We start from the raw sequence: 23,678 nt of genomic DNA, 5'->3' as shown, positions 1-23,678 counted from the left end.
CACTGACGTGTTTAACGATGTAAGGCTATTCCCCGAATATGTGAACTCGAATCAATTAATCACGTTACAAATGCATATAATGGATATTTCAAAGCATGATAAATCTTCAGTATTACTGTTTCCTCACACATATCATAAGTACAACGAAAATTTGCGAATTTGAAACGATATTTTTTATTTTGTCAATTTACCAAAACATGAAAAGGCCCCTTAAAGTTACTGAAGCACGTAACTAAACTATTCTAATAAAGAGTTCTAACCCCGGGACTCAGTCACAATCTGTTAGGGACTCAATTATTGTATTCAATGCATTCCGTTGAATCAGTGCACATTTTGGGCAACGCGAAAACTGAACAAAATAACTTACATTAAAAACAAACATTTATATTGAATACAAAAATATTTATTTCATGCGTAACTCACTTTGTTCTATATACTTTACATATCTAACAGTCAAATAGTATTTCTGCATGTATACATCAAAACACCGTCTATTAAAATTACGTATTGTATATTGTTTCTAAAAACTATGTCTAAAATCCTACTTTCTTATATTGAATACTCTTTAAATTAGAAACAAAATAGGCGTTTTGTATGTTTCATTGATATTTGGTTTGGTTGTCATTGAACGAAGTATTTTATACATGTACTTCGTCAGTAATTACAAGTGCAACTACTTACACTAAAAAGAGGTTTAAGATTACACGTAAATACTTTTAATATATATGATTTACTAAGCTCGTATCGATTCCTTAACACGTTAAGTTAAAAACTTCATTAACTTTATTAAAAATATCAATAACAAATAAAGAAAAACCTAGTGGGTGTGGGTGTTCTTTTTTTAATAGTATATTTTTCTTTAACGAAATAAACCCCCTTCGCGGCCGCTACTCTTGTTGTTCAAAGATCTCGTCAATAATGTCGTTTAAGGTTCGTCGGGGATGGTGCTCGTGTCCACCGCCTCTGTCACCATGTCCATCGTTACCGCCGTCCCCGCCGCCAGTCGACGGACGGAAGGGCCCAATATCGAGGTCATTGATGTCATGGCAGCGTTTAAGTGGATCGCTGAAAGTCGATAATATTGCAATGACAGCGTATAAAGAATACAAGCAAGACCTGTAATATAACGCACGTTGCGTATCGGTGAGTTTTATTTGGTGTTAAAGAATGCCTAATATATATATTTGCGTTATCCATGCTCAGAGAAAATGTTATTTATATGTATTAGAAACCTTACTCCAGAAGAGGTTTTTATAAACCCTGTTATCTAGGGGGAAAAACAAGAATCAACCATTTAAAATCCTATATTTATTTGTTAACTACCATTGGTTCCCATATTGGGTCAGTGATTTTTTTAAATACGAACAAAACACGAATTAGACGGAGTTTTGATGGCGATTTAGAGTACAATAACGCGTAATTGCTTTTTGACTGGTACCCTGTTGAGAAAACGAGGTTGAGGAGACAACATAGGACTTGTATTGATACTGTGCTACGCCATTCAAAGGGAATGATTAACGTTATTGAAAACGAACGTGTGGACGTTCTTTGAGGTCAATTGTTTTGCCATAAAAGCAAATTAACATTTAAATTGAACTGCTGTACTTTATACAATTTACGATGGCTTAAATGGCAAGATTTGTATCAAAGGCAAAGTGTTTCGTCGATTGAAGACGCAATTTAACGCCATAGAACGGCGATGTGTAACGCCAAACTTACGCGAGTCTGAAGACGTTCGGGAACTGGACCTTGTCGAATTGGTAGTTTCTACAAAGCAGAGAGGCCAGGCTGTACTTCTGAATGGCGGCCTGTTGCGCTAGAATTCCAAACAATATGTATGTATACTAGCATTGAAACACCACTCTTTTTAGCCTTATTCTTGAAATCGCGAATACAATACCACCTATATATGTTATTTCCACTCAAAGATATTTGTCTAAACATCTAAATTGTCGGTGAGATAATACTATATACCGGTACAAGTACTTTCAATTGAATGAAGATATAATGGTTATCTTGCTTGACCAAACATAAATAAGTACCAAATAGCTTTAAAACAAAGTTTTAATGTATGGTTTGTTAATAAGGGCAATGAGCTTAGATGTACATGGACGAAATTCATTGTAATAGTCGATTATACAAATTCCTCTTTTAAAGATGACATCGATCTTTTAATTGTAGTGCCTCGTATTAACACATTTCGAACATTGATATGCATACCTTCGTTAAATCCTGTCCCTCGATTCTGATAGAAGAATCTGTCTCCGAACTTTGCTCTGTGGAACTGGTCTCCAATGATGCACTCCATGGTTGGTCCAAGGTCTCCACCTGGGACAGGCTTCTCGCTCAGGGCCCCGGGGAAAAGGTCTATGTCTTTTGGAGAACTGAACAGGTCGCCGTATAGGAAAACTGGATAAATATCATTAGAACAAAAATGCCCCCACATTCCACTGTTTATATTAAAAAAATCTCCCCATATGTGAACATCAATGTGACAACAAACCAAGGTGCGCTTGTTTACATGCTCGTTGATGTACATTGTATTTATAACAGTAAATTACAGTAAAAGCTTATTTTTTTATATAAAAGTCCTACACATATTGACAAAACAATTATATAACTTGGAAATGACGCAACTCCACCGGTCCAAAAATAATGAAATTGCAAAGGTGGAATGTATACGTGTTAATTAATTCTGTGTGTATGGTTTCTTCCAATAGTAACCTTTTGTAATATGCGCGACACCAATGTTCGAGAATTCCAGATCACCAGGGACTATAATTATTTTACTGTACCTGTATCCTGCCGCCTCGAGCTTTATGATTGCGTCAGCGTCATGATTAACAAGTCCTCCAAGCGCAGCTGAGGTGCTCCATGACGTAACTTCCGACAGCCCACAGTACTTCCGGTACTCGTTGTAGGAGGGGAGTCCGTGGTCGCGACCTCTCTGGATGTTCAAGGATGCCAGATCGAAGGAAGTATCGGCTACGGGGTTGACGAACAGCGTGTTGCGCGCGACGTCTTCAATGGTTCTAAAATGAAGATGTTCAGTAAAGACATTCTCGCAGAATTAGTATTTCTCCCCTATTAAACGACTATTTAAACAGTAGTACTATACAGACTGCTGCTTAGTCTCATTTCAATAATTATTATTTACATGGCAGAGTGTTTCTTTGTTTACATGAAATGTCTTAACATGTAATGATTATTTAAATAAAGATAATTTTAAACAAAACGTATATGAGTCTAGTTAGCTAAGCCTACTGTAACATATGGACAAGTATACAATATAGTTCAGATATGCTATGCGTTGTTGCAAAACAGCAACTATTGTATATTGTATTGCACACATATCTACTGACATTTAACATCATACAGGAACAGCCATGTACCTATCTGTTTCGGATGACTCGAGGGCCGACATCGCGTACGCAAGTCCCTTCATCCCAGATGGAGCTCCGTTCACAGACTCGATGTAGGTCAAGGTCGGGTCAAAGAAAGTCTCGTTCAAGAATTGTTGAAAGAACAATTTGAAGTCCTTTGTGTAAACTGACACTAACGTGGGGATCCATGAGTGCCCCATGCTGCAAAAGAATATAAACATGCGAACATACTTACTATATCAGGTGCGAAAGTATGCTATTGAAAATCAGACACTATGCAAACTATTCGCGTACTCAATTGTTGTGTGATAATTGTTATTCAGGCCGACTGGCAAATTCTGTGTACGGTATATTTTGGTGAGTAAGGCGCAACTATGCAGTTTTCTTTTGATACTTTTTGTCTGGAAAAGATTATTTTTTACGAATAATTAAGAGGTTATGAGTGAATGCGTGTACAATTGAGAATAATCATGTAAGAATATTTATAAATCGTTATAAAAACTTGAAAAAAGTATACGGCCCAACTTATTTTTGTTATACTATTTTATAATTTTATACTATTTTATATCGCGTATTAAAATCGATAAACTACCAAAATCAGCACATATCTGTTATGAATGTAGACAATTAGGTGCAACTATAACCGTAACCTACCGATACGCTATTCCAAAAGGGTTGGCGATGGTGGCATCCAGTTTCGAGTCGTATTTGTACATATTCGAACTGGAAAGTTGATACTTCTTCATCGCTTCCGGTGAAAGGAACGATGGGAGAAATTCGTCGTAAACGATCTTTTGCATGATTCCGATCAAAAGTTTTCTCGTCTGCTGGAACGCTTCCTCATCATTTGGAATATCTCGGCGCAGACGCTGCGCTAGACGATTGTGTTCGAGCATGAACACGTTGTGGTATGACATCAGAGTAGGATATACGTTGACGCGAACATCACCTTAATATAACGCGCATGATATATATATATATATATATATATATATATATATATATATATATATATATATATATATATATATATATATATATATATATTCATCAATTACGAGACACTTTATAGGGTAATGTCTCTTCCCTGATAAACATTAGTGAACTGCACATACTTATCTCGGACGACACTTTACGTACATGCATTAAGCCGAGGTTTCGCAAAACGAGACTCAAATGAATATAATGAAGGAAGAGGAAATGATTATCCTTTGCATACGAAAGTCTCCTGTAGGGTTCGCTCAGTGTATTGTATTGGCGGGTCAATATGCTCGTGGAATAGCATTTCGGCTTTGCGATACGAACTAGATAACACGTAAATTTTTCTAATATTTTATTGGATATATAATATTGACAAGTTTTCTAATGAAAATAATTATATTCAGGAATATGGTATGTTTTATATTTTTTTCGTGTAAACTGTATGAGCTTTAGTTCATGAATGAGTTATGAAATCTATATCAAAATGTGAAATGTTCACATTTGTTTATTGTCATACGTTATAAACGTGTCTTCTTGTCGTACGCATAGATTCCAAAATACAAGCTGTATTTTCAATTTAAAGCGTTGTGTTTGTTATTTAATTAGGAGACGTATAAGGTATAAGGATGTGCATTTTACTTCATTTTACGATTAACATATCAACAAACAATTCAGGGTTGCAATTCTCATTAATCTGATCCAATACCTCCTGATGTGTAAACGGGACTCTGAATGGTATGTATGTTCAGATTATACTCAGTTTTAAAATGCTTTAACGAAATCCTTGATGACAAGACTCCAAAATAAACAAAACAAATGACTCTCACCAGCGAGGCCGCAGTGTATCCCATTTGCCGCGTCAGAACGGCACGTTCTATCATCACCGTTCGGTAGACGAGGCCCATCTGCGCCCAGGGCGACCTTCAAGAACGCTATAAACAAACAAACAATTAAACTGGTCTTCAATTGTATTATATTTTCTATTAGGATAAAAAATAGACCTCCATGTGCGCTTTTTGTTAACTTATGCCTTGTATACATGCTATAATAAGTCATGTTAGAACTCATAGTACAATACGGCGTTAATGGAAGCTTTTTAACCATGCTATAAATAGAGCAGCGAAGGACGCTGCTAATATGATAATTACGTTCATGTGTACTATGAAAAGAAGCAACAACCTTGGGAACTGGATCTGTCATGTATTACTAAATCCCTATTATTATATATTTGTAATACAAATAATTATTTAAATTGTGTTGAAATTTCTAAATAGAATAATACCTGTTTAGGCAATGAACATAATTATATGTTAGTTGTGAAGAGTAATGGGTTGTTTTCAATACAATTGAAAACATGATAAAAAAAACTAAAATACACTTAAGTACACGTTCATAAGAAATAGTACCAGAAAATAAATCAAAATATAAAGGTTTAATATAATTGCAAATAATTTTCTTTCGAACAGTATATAAACCCTTTATATAAAAAAGACATGTTCGCTGTTGATAAATCCCAATAGGTTTGTGCTGATTCATTCATGCGACATATATACACAATTTAGCTTTACAACAAATACAAGTCAACATGTTTTTATCGGCCGTAACTTGCTGGTTATGAATTTCACAAGTTATACAATTTTACTGAAGTGAACAGTACTCCATTGATAGTGCTACAATGTATGTAAACATTGAAAATTAATTCTTATTAAATACCCCTTGTTCACATTCATATGTTGGTTAAATATTGCGAGAATAAAATGTTGACATCGAAATCGTATAAACCCGCTTTAAAAAGTTATATAAATTGAACATAAATTATATTTGAATACGTTCTTTAAAATATCAAATATTTTTATTAGCGCTGCATAATACCAACATACACTCGCCAATGTTGTACACGGGGTGCAGAATAAACGGGGTTTTCAGGGCTTAACACACTGGCTGAATAGTATGTAATCACACCGTTAAGAACTTTATTTTAGCAAATATCTCAAGTTATTGAAATACATTTGCACAAATCTGTAATGCATAAAAGACGGTTGTTCTTGCAATTTGATCAGATATCTTAAGGTATAATAATTAAAAAATCATTGAACACATCTGAAATCGGTGACAAAATTCCACGTTCCGTGAAGCATAGCCGTGTAGTATAAATCGAAATTTGACCAAGTACACCGGCTTATTAAATAAAGTAATTCTGATGTATTACACATAACCATTCGCAGCAGAAAAAATCAAAGTACTGGTGTGACGATACTTTTGAAAAGAATGGATATAAAAGCATCAAAATTTAAGTTTATCTATATCACCAAAATTGTGTATGTGGGTACGTACATTTTGGGTACCAAAAAAAATTGGATACGAACATTCTGGGTACGAACAAAATTGGGTACGAACAAAATTTGGGAACGAAACATTTTGGGTGCGAAAAAACAATTGGGGGTACGGGGAAGTAGTTCCCGTGGGGAACTTGACTCATTCAGCGAAACTGGGAGGCGGGTTACATTCTCGATCAAATCTAACAAGAAATATCTTTAAAAAGATAATCGGCGTGTATTTTTCTGTACCACTTTTCGTAAAAACTTTCTATTACAATAATATGTTTGTGGGTTATTAAATTTCGTTTCAGCAGATATTTACAAAACATGACATGAGCGTTAATAACACATGTACATCACACCCTACCTTTATTTCATTGTTTACGTTCTTAATTTAATAATGTTATATGTACGGACGTGATTTCACATGCCCATGGACATGGAGATATGCTTTTTTGCTGTTGAATATTGTTTGTTAATTTAAGTTCAAAACGCATAGGCATGTTTGTTCATTTAGTTTGGCAATACTTTAATGATTATTCTCAAAAGTAGGTATGAGCACATAGCCGGACCAGGTGAGCTCAATCGTAAGAGCACTTGACTACCCGAGTTCGCTAAGGAACATATGGATAAGTTAACTAACCAAAGCGATATGACCTTATGCATGTATATGCTGAAATCTAATAAACGAACGAATTATCAAACATGGTATTTACACTTAGGTGGTTGTGTAATTTCTGTTAGAATATCGTATTAAATATGTAAATTTGAAATGATTGTGCCCGCACGTGAGTTTGTTTCCTTTTTTTTTTAAGTCTATACGCGCCTAGGCTGCACCCAGTGTGTATTTGTGTATTTCCAAGGTTATGAGTTACCACCGCGCCTGAGGCTGCATAATGTTGGGACCCGGAGTGTGTCCAGCACTCCTACCTAATAAGCATAGACTGACGACAGTTAGGACAAATTTTAAATGATAGCTGCAATTTCCAGCTATTTATTTTTTTACTGAAATACTTTTTCATTTTTGATATGGTCTTGTGCTGCGGGGGGATAGGATTATCCGGAGAAAACCTCACCTGTCCGGTATGGTGACCACAAAACAAACAAAAAACCATTTCGTCGGGAGAGGGAATCGAACCGGTGTCGTAGAGGTGAAAAAGCGTACGTGCTTACCACTGCGCTAGCGGGACATGCAACTACGCAAAGAAATGTTTTATCAATATAGATCATAGCAGTGCAGCGTTTACAATTTGCACATGTTTTCATTCGCAATTAATTTGCAAAATCGAGAAAAAATATTAAACACTATAGAGAAAATATATAGTTGTTTCATTGGTCCATAAAGATAAAATGGATGTTAAGTTACCAATTTAAAACTTACGTTTTGATACACTTATTGAATCTGTTTCCCCAGAATATGCTGGTCTATTAATATTTATCTTTATCAATGATAATCAGCGATGCATGCCGATTAGAAAAATTGAGCTATCTCAATCGGACTGGCTCGGTCTTTTTCATAGGTCGCCACTATTAAGAATGTGTTCATGGTATGATAACTTAGACGAGCTGCTTCGCAGCTCCGTCAAAAACTGTCTTTAATGCACTAGTTGAAATTCTTAAGAAATATTGCTACAAAATGCTATTTGAAATAAAGCACCACTTATCGTCGTGTTAACATCCATTAAATTTAAAAGGGGGAACCTCACAAAGTCACGTGAATCTGCACCCAGGTACGTATACTTTGCAATATGCTATATATTATACATTTATAAACTCTATACAACTATTTAGACTTTTCGAATTGCATGCTCGGAACATTTCATATAGGCTCTAGAGGAAATATGTTGTTATTCGTGAAAACCAAACTAATATTTGTATTTATGACATCACCACAATTGTTCTGTTTACAAGTATTAACATAAAGTTAGTGCTAAAGAACTGCGTTAAAACATATATATCCTTTGATTTGAATCCCTGAGTTTTAAGCGATTTATGTATGGTATTTACTGAAGATTAATGATATAATTCAACCATAAACTAAAATAATTCACCTAAATCCTAAAACTTTCTAACACAAGCATGTTAAATGACGAATAAACGGGGGTCCAACAACCGGAAGTCAGGTATATTTTCATGACGTCATACGTACGTGTAGTCCCATCTCGCAAGGACGAGAGTCGCTCGTCAGAAGAGCCGTAGACGTTGGAAGCGTCGATGTATGACGTTATATCGTTGATCTGCTGACGCTGATTTACAGTTGCGTCAGCTAAAATACAAATACAAAATAAAGTGACGACACATATTGACTGAAAAACTTGAATGACTACAAAAATACAACGACTATGGATAGTACGATGACGAGGTTGTCAACATCGGCTGCTCTGTTGCTATTGCTGCTACTAATTATGATAATGATGGTGTTGCAACTAAAACAACTTCGGAAATAAAACAAGACATATTCTACTAATAAGATTTCTACGACTCATATTAATTTCGACACCGACTACAATTACTATAATTAATAATATTACAATTACGACGGTGTCAAAAATTACGGCTACTGAGAGTACTTCAACAACTAAATATTGAAAATAATTCCGCAAATACGATGCATGCGACTGCATATGGGCAAAAATGTACAATCAGTCATATAATTTGAAACACGATAAAGGTTATATATGTGACGAAGGATTATCTGTACTACCTGGTGACTTGCAATTGACCCCAGATGACCTCGGGACCTCCATGCAGTATCCGGCCTTGAACCGAGCCAAGTAAGGGTCATCTTCGGCAAAGTTGATGTTGAAGCAATTGTCGAGACTGAAGGTAGGTTTAAAGACGAAAAGTTTCATGAATAGTTGAACAGAGAATATTGCTCTTGAAAAGCAGCGCGTTTTATATGCTTTAATGTTTGTACAGCTTCATGTTCAATAAATGGCGATAGCACTTCAATATATATTTCAAAACCTGTTTTTTTGTAAAGATGTATTTTTTTTGTTTTGATGCTAAGAAAGCCAGGCAAATGCTCTTTACCTAAAATAACGTTGTTTATACTAAAATATATATCGTGCTTTTAAGAACACAAAGTTCTATGCGTTTATGAACTTTCATTGAATAAAACATAATCTTAAGCTCACGACTTATGTAAATGGATATCTCAAAGGAAAATGCTAACTCTTTAAAGCCAGAAGTAGCAATACGTATAGTTATCCTCAACCTTGGGAATCTTAAGTGAGGTTCCTTGCAAGCAACAGGAATTTATCGGTCCATGAACACCGCACAGACGCTGAGCGCAATAAGCATGTAAAAAACGCGGCATTTCACTCTACAAACATATATTGATATAAAATTGTGCTCGCGACCAATGCAGCACAATCCCCGAAACCGCACAGATACAGCGACCATTTGATGAATAACATACAAAACAAGAGATGTGTTTGTCAGAAACACAATTCCCAATATTGCGCCGCTTTGAAATAAAAATTCAATATATCATTTGGCAGGTTTAGTAATTATCTCCCTTTTAAAGCTTATTACTTCCATTGGATTGTATTTTTTTACTTTTGACCTTGAAGGATACCTTGACCTTTACCTTTCACCACTCAAAATGTGCAGCTTCATGGGATACACATGCATGCCACATATCAAGTTGCTATCTTCAATATTGCAAAGTTATGGCCAATATAAAAGTTTTCGGACGGACGGGCGGACAGACTGACGGACAGTTCAACTGCTATATGCCACCCTACATGGGGCATAAAAAGTTTGAAATACTTATTTGTAGTTTAATGGAACGGAAGTTTCTTGAAGCCAAACGGTGATACCTGCTGTACTTACTATTGGCACTCTAAGGTTATAAAATATGTAACTATACAAGTATCCGACAAAATTGGCTGCAACTCATTTATGTAATGGATACTGAGATAGTTGTGTTAGAAGTCTGTCGAACTACTTGCATATAACAATTTAATTGGTTGTGTTTTTCTTTCCAATTATTTCGCTGTATCTTAATGATACAAATTGCATCTCTTAATTATTCATCTACAAAGCAAAATGTGATCATTATATTACTTATACCTCTTTCAGTATTTAGTCTAACATTGTAGTTAAACTTAAATCTTGGTTAACATGTGGGGTTAGTTCAGTCAAGTGTTTGATGAGGCAACTACACTTTATATAAAAACATCGCGAATGTTAACAAGATATATGTCGTTTAGCTTATTTGGAAGAGGGCAAGACTACATCACGTGATTTGTCTTAAAAATATGTAAATGACATTTTTGCTAACATCTATGATTAATTCAGAGTAGATGTAAGTTAATGACGTCACTATTAACACTTATAATGGTTAATGAGCTGATTCAGCATAGCAGAACGTAGATTAACTTAACGACGTGATTAGAGGGAAAATGTTTTAAAGCATCGACTATCACATAAGGTGCGAATCGCATATTTGGTGAGTCAATAGTTGCAAAACCACGGAGAGAACACAGTCAATAACATTGACAAAGGGCGAAAACTTTGAAATCATGGTATTGTTTTTCTACACTGCACATTATGTCGATGAATTTATAAACCGATGAACGTTCACGGTACTATTTCTTGATTTTATCTTGTGCTGGAGTATAATAATTACGCGATTTTACGATAGTCGTTATCATGGTTATAATGTGAGGATATATATCATCATACAACTGAGCGTGAGCGATTTAATAATGTACTACAAACTATAGAGCTACAAAAAGCAAACAAAACCAAAAAATTTCAAAGTATGCGTTTATCATTTACACAACGACATAGCAATGACCTAAGCAGAAGGGCGTGCATGCATTTCGATTAAATAACGTGATTATACTTACTCGTCGTTATTTGCGCAGCAATCATCCACGGCTGAAACAATATGGAAGCGATATGTATTGGTATATGTTTAAGGCAAACAAGAGATTATCAAGAGAGTGACATTTATCTTTGGGTTCAATCCTTGAATGAAGACATTTAAACAATCATGCTACAGAAATAGTTAGCTAAACGGGAAAAAAACTTACCCTTTAAGTTATATTAACGTACGGCAATAGAAATTGCACATGGAAAATGTCGAAACCATAACGACAATGAATGCATTATTGTCTGGCATTTGTTCAATTGTGAAAAGCACTTCGTATGACAAATGTTTGTTTACGGAGAATTTAGTATACCCTACTCTTCCTCATTGAGGTGATCATATAGTATTTAGTATACCCTACTCTTCCTCGTTGAGGTGATCATATAGTATTTAGTATACCCTACTCTTCCTCATTGAGGTGATCATATAGTATTTAGTATACCCAACTCTTCCTCATTGAGATGATCATATAGTATTTAGTATACCCTACTCTTCCTCATTGAGATGATCATATAGTATTTAGTATACCCTACCCTTCCTCATTGAGATGATCATATAGTATTTAGTATACCCTACTCTTCCTCATTGAGGTGATCATATAGTATTTAGTATACCCTACTCTTCCTCATTGAGATGATCATATAGTATTTAGTATACCCTACTCTTCCTCATTGAGATGATCATATAGTATTTAGTATACCCTACTCTTCCTCATTGAGTTGACTTCTCTTCCTCATTGAGGTGACTATTCTTCCTCATTGAGGCGACTACTCTTTCTCATTGAGGTGATACTCATAACTCACAAGTTAGCCTTCAACGTGTTTTACAATACAAACACCGATCGAGGGTAAGTAATCATCGATACGAAAAAACTTACCATTGCTCAGCGGGGTTATTATTAAGTCGTGGTCTAGGAATTGACCAAACTGAAAGGCTTGTAAGGTCAATTTCGGCGACTTTAGCTGCTGCGAACCCCTGTGGACTGCGTTGCTGACCTTTCGCGCGAACGGAAGAGGCTTTCCATCAATACCCAGCGACCGGGGGAGGTTCAACCCGTCATCTTACAGTCGCATAATAAACGAACAAGTGAATGTTATATTTTTGTTGCTGGTTATTGATGTTTGGCAATTTTGCGGACGGGGGGGGGGGTGGTAGGGGTCGGGGGTGGGGGGTGTTAATTGGTATTAGTTATTCACCTGAATATATTGTTACGGCATTAGGTAAACAGAAAAAGCGGGTAAAAGAACGGGAGTATTTCAATCGTAGTAAAACAGCGATTTGGAAATGAATAGTATTTATTTGGACACAGTGACGGCTTTTTACATACTTAACAATGTTATACATCTAGATTTGGGGTGATTAAAAGCACTAAGGCTGTTCATACGATTACCAATGGAGATAAATCATGCAACGACGTGGAATAAGGGTGTTAATCTTTTCCTCACCATATGCTGCCGGAAGTAGACGCCGCTGGGCCGCTCCCGCCATTCCCCAAGTGGGGTTGTTCAGATTGTTGCACGTGCCATTAATGGACCGAAATCTGTCGTCGGCGTTGCACATGACCGTCGTGTTAGGACATCCAGGAAGGTCGGTGAGAAGGCGAGAGAACTCCGACACCACAGCCTCACTTTGAAGATCTTCTAAACTGAAGCCCCTATAAGGTCGCGAGAAAAATAAACACAATGCAAACATACAACAAACAAAATTTCGAATAAAAATATATTATATCAATTTATTGCACCATAAATACCAATCACTACACATCACATGAGCGGTAATCGAAACGATTTTTAATGGTAAAGATAATATTGACTTTTTCAAAATTATCGTTCAAGCGATTTTCAACCTTAACAGAATTATGGTTATTTTTATAAACGAATAATTTTGTTATGAAGCCAACTTCTTTTTTGTTTCATTAGAAATGATTCCACTTTATATGCATTGAGGTATTTTTTGTATATGTTGGTATTTTAGTTATTATAAAGCCCAAGCGGTCAGGCCAGAGCATCGTACTCTTCCCGGAGAATGCGCGCGGCGGTCATCATGGTTGTCATCGACCTGTCGGAGGCGGCGTCGGTGGGGCGCTGTCGTTGGTGAACGTTTCGTAGCGGGCATCCGAAATTGCTAGTGGTGCCGCCTGGAGAAAAAATATTTATTTCCGCTTAGGACATTATTTCATTAAAACTGGAGATATATCTTTGATGTATCTTACTGTGTAATGCATTTTCTTAAATGTAGCAAACTATTTACATAATGTAAATGATTTATCCTTTAGCATGTATCTAATTGGTTCATGACGCTTATAATGCATTATTAATTTTGTGTACACATTTGGTGGCATGACGGTAGACTTGAGTTATTTTTAATGATATAAATAAGTTGAAAGAATAGATTGCAAAGTACTTGATTCACTACAGAAGTAGAACACTTAATTCACTAAAAAAGTGGTACATTTTATTCACTCAAGAAGTCTTACACGTGGTTCACTATAAAACGGTTCAAGTGATTCACTTAAGAAGTGGTACACTTGATTCACTAAAGACGTGGTACTCTTGATTCACTAAAGAAGTGATACACGTGATTAACTAAAGAAGTGGTACAGTTGATTCACTAAAGAAGTTGTACACTTGATTCACTAAAGAAGTGGTGCACTTGATTCACTAAAGAAGTGGTACGCGTTATTTAATAAAGAAGTGGTATACATGTGCTACTTGCTAATGACGTTGTTTGTTTTAAGCCTTAAAACTAAGTTGGTTTCATTCTGATCTTTCTTCAAACTTTAATGGCTGACATGCACAATTAAACATACCCAAATTGAACGATGTAAGATTGCACCACAAAACCCACAATGTGCTAATGACAAGTTTTAGTTATTGCACTTATACATTTAGTAATTGTTACATTGAAAAGCAGTTTAAATCAACTCCTCGCCATAATATTTCAATAAACTCAAAAACTTTCTGCAAAAGAACAACCTAAGAGCATTAAATGCATGCAAGCAATTTGCGCTTACATTTTAAACCTGTGTTTGCTAAGAAGGCAAATTCAAAGTTGTCGGAAAATTCAAATAACCTAACGCCTGTCACACATTTGAGAAAACTGTGCATAAAGCATGTGCGTAAAGTGTCGTCCCAGATTAGAATATGCAGTCCGCACAGGCTAAACAGGGACGACACTTTCCGCCTAAATTGAATTTTTGCTAAGAAGAGGCTTCATTTAAACGAGAAATTTCATATTAGCAGAAAGTGTCGTCCCTAATTAGCATGTGCGTATTCCGCAGGCTAATCTGGGACGACACTTTACGCAAATGCATTATGCCCAGTTTTCTCAGAACGCGCCTCATTTTTTTCTAACGGCGATGCGGAGAACCAGCTTAACGCAAATAAAGCAAACATCGTTTCCATATTCGTACACAATAATAGTATGTCGCTTTGGTCTATAGTACGAACAAAACATATCACTCACCACTCTTTGTACGAAAATGGCTTATCTTCACCGCATGGGCAACGACGTCCCTCACTGGTGAGGCAGGATTGGCCCGACCCCCCGGGGCGAGCGCCACACACACCAGCAGCCATAGGGCTGCGCTGATCATCTTCAAACATAATAAGGATATATAGGATCTGGCACGAGTTGTCATATCATACCATATTTTATTAAACATGTTCAGGAATTTTGAAAATTTACGAGCGAACGCGAGGCTGACCTCGGGCAGATTCTTCGCAAGCACGACATAGTTCTTATGAATACGTCCTTCTTTCGGAACTACCCGAAGCCAGGCTCGCGCTCGCTCGTAAATGGTCGGATATCTTGTTAACATACCACATTATAGCGTTGAAATTTTGGCCAATTCTATAAGGAAAATGTATGGGTCTACTTTAATTTACGAAACATTTTGCGAAATATTCGTTGATTTTGATTACTTGTGTTACTTTAATCATTATGTTTTTATGCAATCGAGAATTTGCAAGTCTAACAGAGTAGTTTATTTAACACAAACACACAGTGGAGCACATGGGCCCCTCCGCCAAGCCACAACTGGATTTTAAGGTTATAGATGACTTATAATTGAGATTAAAAAATGAAATATGCCCTAAGATATCCATTTTTTAATCAAGGCGAATTATTGTAAAAAAACAACAACACATACAACCGACTCACTTTCTATATTCGGTCGACCTTTCAAAAACTTCCCGTCCTTAGCTCAACCTCGGAAGTATCATCGACACGTTTATCAATTCTCATTCAAAAGAGGTGGCTCCGCAGATACATGGTCGTGTTTATTGGTTTGAACATGATTTATTTAATAGCAACTGTTGTATAAAACTGTATTAATGCCATCACATATTCATATTCATTAAACGAGTCTCGCACCGAAGATTTCGGTGTACGTGACCACAATCGGACACGTAACATTGTTCTGGCCGATGTCACACATGGGTCACTAGATAAATAAAATCTTTAGAAGACGGGCAAACATATCTTATTTTGGCAATTGACTAACCTTTTGAAGAACGATACAATCAGTTAAATTGCACCAATTTTCGAAAACAGTACAATGTCAATTGTGATAGGTACAAAGTTTTGCACATATTTACAAATTATTTACTAAGCTAACAAAGTAAATTAAATATAAAAATAACAAAGATAGAAAAAAAAAGAAAAAGTGAAAAGAGGATGAACATTTAAAGCATCATTGCGTTAATAATAGATGTTCGAACTTTAAGTTATTCTTTAACAAAAAGACATATTTTTATGAGTTCTATTTAATTATTCGATTGCAGTAAACTTAAATATTTATACATAGATGGCCTTTTGTAATAACATGTTTTTATGTATTTTTTCTAATGTTTCTAAACGCCGGGCAAATACAAATAAAATGATTAATCTTCAATATCAGTCGAATTGCAACACAAGCAGTAACGCTGATTGCTAGCAACGTCTCTTGTATAACGACCGGTTTGAATATGTAGTGGATGGGCTGACAATCTTAATCTGGTGAAAAAGTATCTCAAACTTCTTGGTAGAATGTCTAAGTAGGACTCATATTCAAAATTGATTTTAAAATTTCGATAAACATCAAACATCGAACTGTTATTTAAGGTTCTATACCAGTCCTGTGTAAAGTTATCATAAACTCTGACTTTAAATTCCTCTACAAATGAGTTAACCTCAATATTTATAGTATTTATATCACCAAATGCATAACTTAAACCACAGTCATCAAACATTTTTTTTACATTAAATATCCAATTATGACAGCCTTTATGATAATCTGAGACGGCCAAGTTATATATGGTTTTAATAATGATATTTTCAGATCTACATATCTTAAACCAATATTTAATGACACGGACATATCTATGTATTTACATGGGATATCTACCCAGCTCACCATAAACACATGCATTACATGTGTTTAGTTTTACCTTTAATAATCGTTTGCGAAATTTCAAATGGATTCTCTCGATTTCCTTAGATTTAATATAGCCCCAGACTTCCGAAGCATAATTTAAAAAGGAACAAACAAATGCGTCAAATAATTGACAAAGTATCTTCGGCTTTAAATCGTAGTCATTACATTTAGACAATAAAATATTCATTGCCTTTAATGCTTTACCCGTTAGGTGTTCCTGATTCAATGTGAAACTCCCAGTAAAACTAAAAACAACCCTAAGATAGTTAAAATCATTCACAACTTCAATGTCATGACCATTGTAGGTCCATTTTTTATTTGGCAATAATCCACCTCTTTTCCGAAATACTGTTGTGTTTTTTTTGTTTTCTCTGTATTTACTTTCAATCCCCATAAATTACAATAATAATATAGATTATCTAAATGGTTTTGAATTTCATCGGGCGATTAACTTACAATAGCCATATCATCAGCAAGTAACAGTAAAATCAATACAATGTCGTCAATATTCAATCAGAATTGTAAGTCATTTTGTAAAAACAACTCAAGATCTTCTACAAACAAAGAAAATAATAAGGGTGACATAACTCCGCCCTGTCGGAGTCAGAATATGAAGACAATGACTTAACACAAGATTTAACTTTTTGATACATGTCTCGAACAATTCTAAGAAATTTTACCCTGAAGGCCACATTTATACATGTTTAACCATAATGCATTCCTATATATAGTATCAAAACATTTCATCATGTCCACAAAAATAACATATAATCTCTTATTTTCAAATAAATAGTTTTGAACAAGAGAATGAAGAATAGAAGAATGAATATTGCGTCTGTCGTAGACGCCCTTTCCGAAATCCGAATTGGGCGTCCGAAATATTATTATTTTCATAACAAATGTTTTCAATGCGATTGTTTAAAACGGTTGTAAAGAGCTTAGACAAATAGCAAACTAAAGTAATCCCTCTATAGTTATTTACATCTTCTTTTGAACCTTTCTTGTGCAGAGGGACAATTATTCCCTCGGTCCTTTTTTCAGGATAATATCCTTAGTTCAATACACAATTAAATAAGTCTGTATACATGCAAGGCTAATATATCAACACTTTCAATTAAATACTCGTTTAAATGATTATCACTACCGCAAGATTTGTTCCGCTTCAATAATTTAACAGCATTAATTATCTCTTCAACTGTAATTGGGTCATCAAGCTCAGGGTAAACATTATTAGGATTATCAAAATCATAATTACTATTAAAATATTCGGCATCATTATTCGTATCAGTCGAAATGTCTGTGCTTAAATTTTCAAAATATTGTTAAACTCATTTAGAGAAATATTGGAAGATGTTTTTGCCGTTTTAGATTTAAAATGTTTCCAAAAGTCTCTTGGCCTACTTTTGAGTAAATTTGCTAAATCGGACATACGTTTATTATAATCAGCTTGCTTTTTCTTTCTAACAATATTTTTGTAATTAGTTTTTGCATCACACAAAATAGACCTGTTTGTATTACTTTTGTCGACATTAAACAATCTAAGTGCTTCTAAATACATATTACGCGCAACAATACAATCATGGTCAAACCAGTCTTTATCTTTCCTATTGTAACCCTCAAAATAAACATCATGTGTATAAAAACATTCTTTGGCAAACAATGGATTTGCAACATCGCGAATAGTATTTGAAAACTTGTCAATCAAAACATTAATTGAGTCCCTGTCAGGACAATTGGTATTAAATCATTAAAAGTTGATAAGCTTCGAATAATCCCTGATCGAAATTGGTCCCGCAGGGAGTCATTCCATTTATATTTTATACCTGATTGGCTTTCTTCGCTATGAAATATGTATAACAATGAAAAGCACAGCGGAGCATGGTCCCTCCATTCATTAAAACTTTGTATATAAAATTGTTGTATATGTGAAAAGTAACTTTCTTTTGTTAAAAGATAATCGATCACTGGACAGCCGTTATTTGACAAAAATGTGTACTGATCACTATTACCGATGTGACCATTTACAATACGAAAAGACAAGCCTTTACACATATCGAGCTATTTTATCCCGTGACTGTTGAGTGATTTATTTGAAGAGGCCCTGTCAGGGATACAAACTGAAGTATAATCGTTGCTATCAATACAGCTATTAAATTTGTCACAAACAATATAATCCTTCTTATCACCAACGCTACTGTTAAAACCTCCACATATATACACACAACTAAGATTATCAAATAAACATATATGGTACGCAACATGGTACGCAACAACAGCAGCGACCAATTCCGTGAAGTTACATGCTAGGACCAACAGAAGGAACTAAGAACTCTCGTTTGGAACGTGAATGGACTAGTAAGAAAAATTAATGATGAAGATTTTTTAAACTTTATTGCAGAACATGACTTGATTTTACTGTCTGAAACATGGACACACTCAAAACTGAATGTTAACCTAGAAATAAATGAATACATCTCTTTCCATCTTTTCGGAAACAAATGTCACGGAACAAAGAAAGGTCGTTATAGCGGCGGCCTTAGCGTTTATTTTCATTAAAAAAACTATATAATAAAAGATCAGTTATTGAACACAATAAAAATGGCATAATATGGATAAAGATAAGCAGTGAAATATTAACTACCGACCAATATGTATTCATTTGTTAATGTTATATTCCACCAGTTACCTCAAAAGTGTTAATAGGCCATGACTTCGATTTTTTCGAGGAAATCGAAAAAGGTATAGAACATTATGGGCCACTTGGGGCCACATGTATTGTTGGTGATTTCAATGCTAGGACTGGAAATTTATCAGATATTATTAGCAATGATATATACTTAAATGTGACGGGAGACACGTGCAGGATAACAAAAATGTTCACAAATCAAACGTTCGCCTTAACGCTGATCGCATTATAGATAACTACGGACAAAAATTGATTTCACTATGCAAATCTACAGGTCACATTATAGCGAACGGACGATTTAAAAACGATAAAACGGGACAATATACTTTCTTATCAACACGAGGTCTCAGCGTCACAGACTACTTACTTATTAATATAGAACATACTCATATTCTCCATGACTTTAAAGTACTAAATTGGAATAACTTTTCAGATCATGCTGCATTATATTTGTCATTAAAATTAAAAAAATCACATATTAGATAATGTTCAAGATAATAATGTGAAAAATGTAACGGAAACGAAATTAATATTTAACCAAGATTTAATTCACGTCTATCGAGAATCATTAAATGCAAATTTACATAAACTTCGTGATTTAAATAGCATGGGTACGGTCGATCAGGTAAATCTGCTCACGAATTTCATGCATGAGCAAGCAACGCGAGTTTTTAGTAAATCGTTTAAAGGGGGTAATGTGAAGTCGCATAATCGCAGTACACAGCAAAACCACCGTGGTTTAACAAAGAGTGTCATGAATCGAAACGCGAATTCAATAATGCACGAAATGTATTCAACCGTTGTAAATCAGACAAAAACAGAATTCATTTTTCACAACGGAGAACTATGTATAATAAAATTAGAAATAGAACCAAATATCATTATAAAATCAACCAAAGCAAAAAACTCGATAATATTGCTAAATCCCAGCCTAGAAAATTCTGGAAAACAGTTAAACAAAGCTACACAAATAAAAAGAAAAAGAAAAACTATCTACATATAACGGACCTATTTGAACATTTCAATAATCTATTAGGGGTAACGCAACCCACAAATGAAAATTTTAATAACGAAAATGCAGAGAATACATCAATTAACGATGCAGATTAAGACTGCGAAATAACCTTAAATGAAATACACCAAGCAGTGTTTAAACAACAAAACAGCAAAGCTTGCGGACCAGATGAAATATCAGCAGAACTTATAAAAACGCATTTGATATCATATCCCCGTACCTCTACACACTTTATAACAAACTGTTCAACAATGCCGAGTATCCAGAAAGCTAGGGACTAGGTTACATTGTACCTATATTTAAAGGGGGTGACCCAAATTCAGCTAAGAACTATAGAGGTATAACAGTAAACAACATTCTTGCCAAGATATATTCGCAAATTATTTTCAACCGTCTTACAAAATGGACAGAAAAAAACGAAAATATAATTAAAAATCAGTTTGGTTACCAAAAAGGAAAAAGCACCACTGACTGCATTTTCCTATTACAAGCTATAATAGCAAAAGTCTTTCACAGTGGACATAAATTATATAATGCCTTTATCGATTATGAAAAATGCTACGATAAAATCAATCTTCCATTCTTATGGCAAAAACTCACTTCACAAAATATAAGCACGAAAATTATTTATGCTATTAAAGCGATGTATTCCACGGTCAGATCTGTAGTGAAAAACAATAATGAGCTATCGGATATCCTATACTCACACCAAGGAGTAAAACAAGGCGACTGCGGCTCATCGCTACTGTTTATGATGTTCGTGAACGATATATTAAGCAATATCAATTCGAATATCGACAATGTATTTTCCATCAATGAAATAAAGTTATTTCTAATACTCTATGCAGACGATCAAGTTTTATTTGCGACTTCACCCGCCGCGTTACAATCTTTGCTAAAGGACATTGAGATATACCGCAATACATGGAAATTAAAGATAAACACCTTAAAAACAAAAATCATGATCTTTGAAAGAAGCACCAGATATACGAATATAGATTTTTTTTTAAACAACGAAAAGCTCGAAATTGTCAATTCCTTTAAATACTTAGGGGTCAATTTCTTTAAAAACGGAAACTGGAACAGAACTCAAAAGAACATCTCAGAACACGCATCAAAAGCTATGCATAAATTATTTTCCGTGTTCAACCAATATGAATTTAAATTAAATGAGAAACTCAAATTATTTGATGTATTAATATCCCCAATTCTCAATTATTCTGCTGAAGTTTGGGGTAATCATAAAGCAAAAGACATAGAACTAATACATTCAAAAAATTTACGCATATTATTGTGTGTAAAAACATCAACCAATCTTGTAGGATTATGCGGAGAACTAGGTAGGATCCCGATGCATGAACACAGAAAAATTATTATGTTCCGATATTGGATAAAAATCTTAAATTTAAATGAAAATAGTATTCTAAAACAAGTTTATCCCCTATTGAAAAACGACGCCGACAACGGAATCAATTATAACAAAAACAATTGGGCGTCACAAATAAAAGAAATGTCAGAACAATTAGGGTTAACAAATTTATGCATTAATCAAGAACGTATTACTATATCACTAGAGAGCATGACAATTAGAATATAAGATCAATTTAAACTAAATTGGTTAAGTAACATAAATCAATCTGGCAGACCTATTATAATTTAATAGAAAGCGAATATCACATAATGTTAACATGCCCACTATACTAACATCTAAGAAGAAATTACTTCAAATCATATTACTGCAGATGGCCAACATTAACCAAATTTAAATCGCTTATGTCAACTACAAATAAATATGAACTACTTCAAATTGCAAAATATATTTACGATGCAAGTAGACTAAGAGAAGAACTCGTAAGCATGTAACTTTCTGACAAAAAATAATTATCATTGCTTCAAACGTCAATGAAAATTGAATTACTAATTGACTTAGTTATGTGTCTGTATATATGTACATTATTCAACTTTTCTCATCGATAACATACATCATTTTATTTGTTGAGTGTGTATGTGAAATACTAGTTTTACTATGTTAACGTATATATATATGTACATTATTCAACATTTTTCATCGATAACATGTACCATTTATACTATGCTGTATATGTGAAATATTGGTACCATTTATACTACATTGTATATGTGAAATATTGGTTTTACTATGTCGATAGTAAAAAAAAATTTCTCATTATGCCAAAAGCATGCACTATTGTAATATTGTAATATTTATATATTCTAAATAGTTTTCTCAATATACCAAAAAGCGATTTCGATATATTTAATTTTATGTTAACACATAAATATTCAATGACCATCAAACACTTACATTACATTCACGATCATTGACCTGTAATACTAATATCTTTCTTCCTCTATATTCAACTAACAATCACAGAAATCTTTACCTGAAGAATTACCATTTGCTTTATCTAATTGTAGGCTATACGCTTATTTGTAGCCTAATTGCCGAAATAAATGTTGTTGCTGTTGTTGTTATATATCATGCTCTAACATCACAAATAAATCAACGTTAAAATATTATATATTGGCGAGTCATCACCCCAAATATATGTACCACATACATATAAATCTTTTGCAGTATTAAACAAGGAATGATCTAATTTTATTCAAATTATAGTATCGAAATGTTTTTTTATTATATGTATTACATTCATTAAATTTTCTCTGTAGAGTAAAACAATTCCACATACATTCCAAATACATTCCATGACTCCCGGCGACTTTAGTCATGCAACTCTTAAATGCCATGTTAAAGTACGTAAAGTACGTATAACACGTGCCGCACGCAATAATGATGATCCAATCAAAAATACGCAAAAGCTCTTACTTTCTTTTTGTTCTAATGCTCCAACCTCGACGTCTGTTCTTCGGATATATCTGTCGTGTGTGCACGAACCGTGTGATCGCCTGGTATTTATAGTCCCTTCTCCAACCAAGTCGTGTCCACCCACCTAAACTTTAACAATACACTTTTCGACG

At 34.5% G+C, this 23,678-nt stretch overlaps 1 protein-coding gene across 1 annotated transcript; it reads right to left on the bottom strand.

Annotated features, from left to right (window-relative positions):
- Nucleotides 1–418: 418 nt before the first annotated feature.
- Nucleotides 419–23,678, bottom strand: LOC127873828 (peroxidasin homolog pxn-2-like). Its single transcript, XM_052417830.1, has 15 exons — nucleotides 23,527–23,678; nucleotides 15,030–15,159; nucleotides 13,578–13,701; nucleotides 13,010–13,218; nucleotides 12,442–12,624; nucleotides 11,542–11,572; nucleotides 9,387–9,502; nucleotides 8,832–8,948; nucleotides 5,192–5,296; nucleotides 4,038–4,332; nucleotides 3,393–3,584; nucleotides 2,796–3,032; nucleotides 2,221–2,384; nucleotides 1,720–1,816; nucleotides 419–1,065 (listed from the first exon to the last, which is right to left on the bottom strand). Exons 2-15 carry the CDS (start codon nucleotides 15,157–15,159, stop codon nucleotides 888–890), a joined length of 2,178 nt encoding a protein of 725 aa, XP_052273790.1. The 5' UTR covers nucleotides 23,527–23,678; the 3' UTR covers nucleotides 419–887.

This window comes from Dreissena polymorpha, chromosome 3, assembly GCF_020536995.1.
Source record: "Dreissena polymorpha isolate Duluth1 chromosome 3, UMN_Dpol_1.0, whole genome shotgun sequence".
Lineage (NCBI taxonomy): Eukaryota > Metazoa > Mollusca > Bivalvia > Myida > Dreissenidae > Dreissena > Dreissena polymorpha.
This window is presented reverse-complemented; position numbering and strand designations above follow the sequence as displayed.

Excerpts from the sequence above, each read along its gene's own strand:
- LOC127873828 (XM_052417830.1), bottom strand. The coding sequence starts at position 15,159 with ATGATCAGCGCAGCCCTATGGCTGCTGGTGTGTGTGGCGCTCGCCCCG. Across the intron at positions 13,702-15,029 it reads CCATTTTCGTACAAAGAGTG|GCGGCACCACTAGCAATTTC; the intron begins GTGAGTGATATG and ends TTTTTTCTCCAG. Across the intron at positions 1,817-2,220 it reads AGGGACAGGATTTAACGAAG|CGCAACAGGCCGCCATTCAG; the intron begins GTATGCATATCA and ends TTGGAATTCTAG.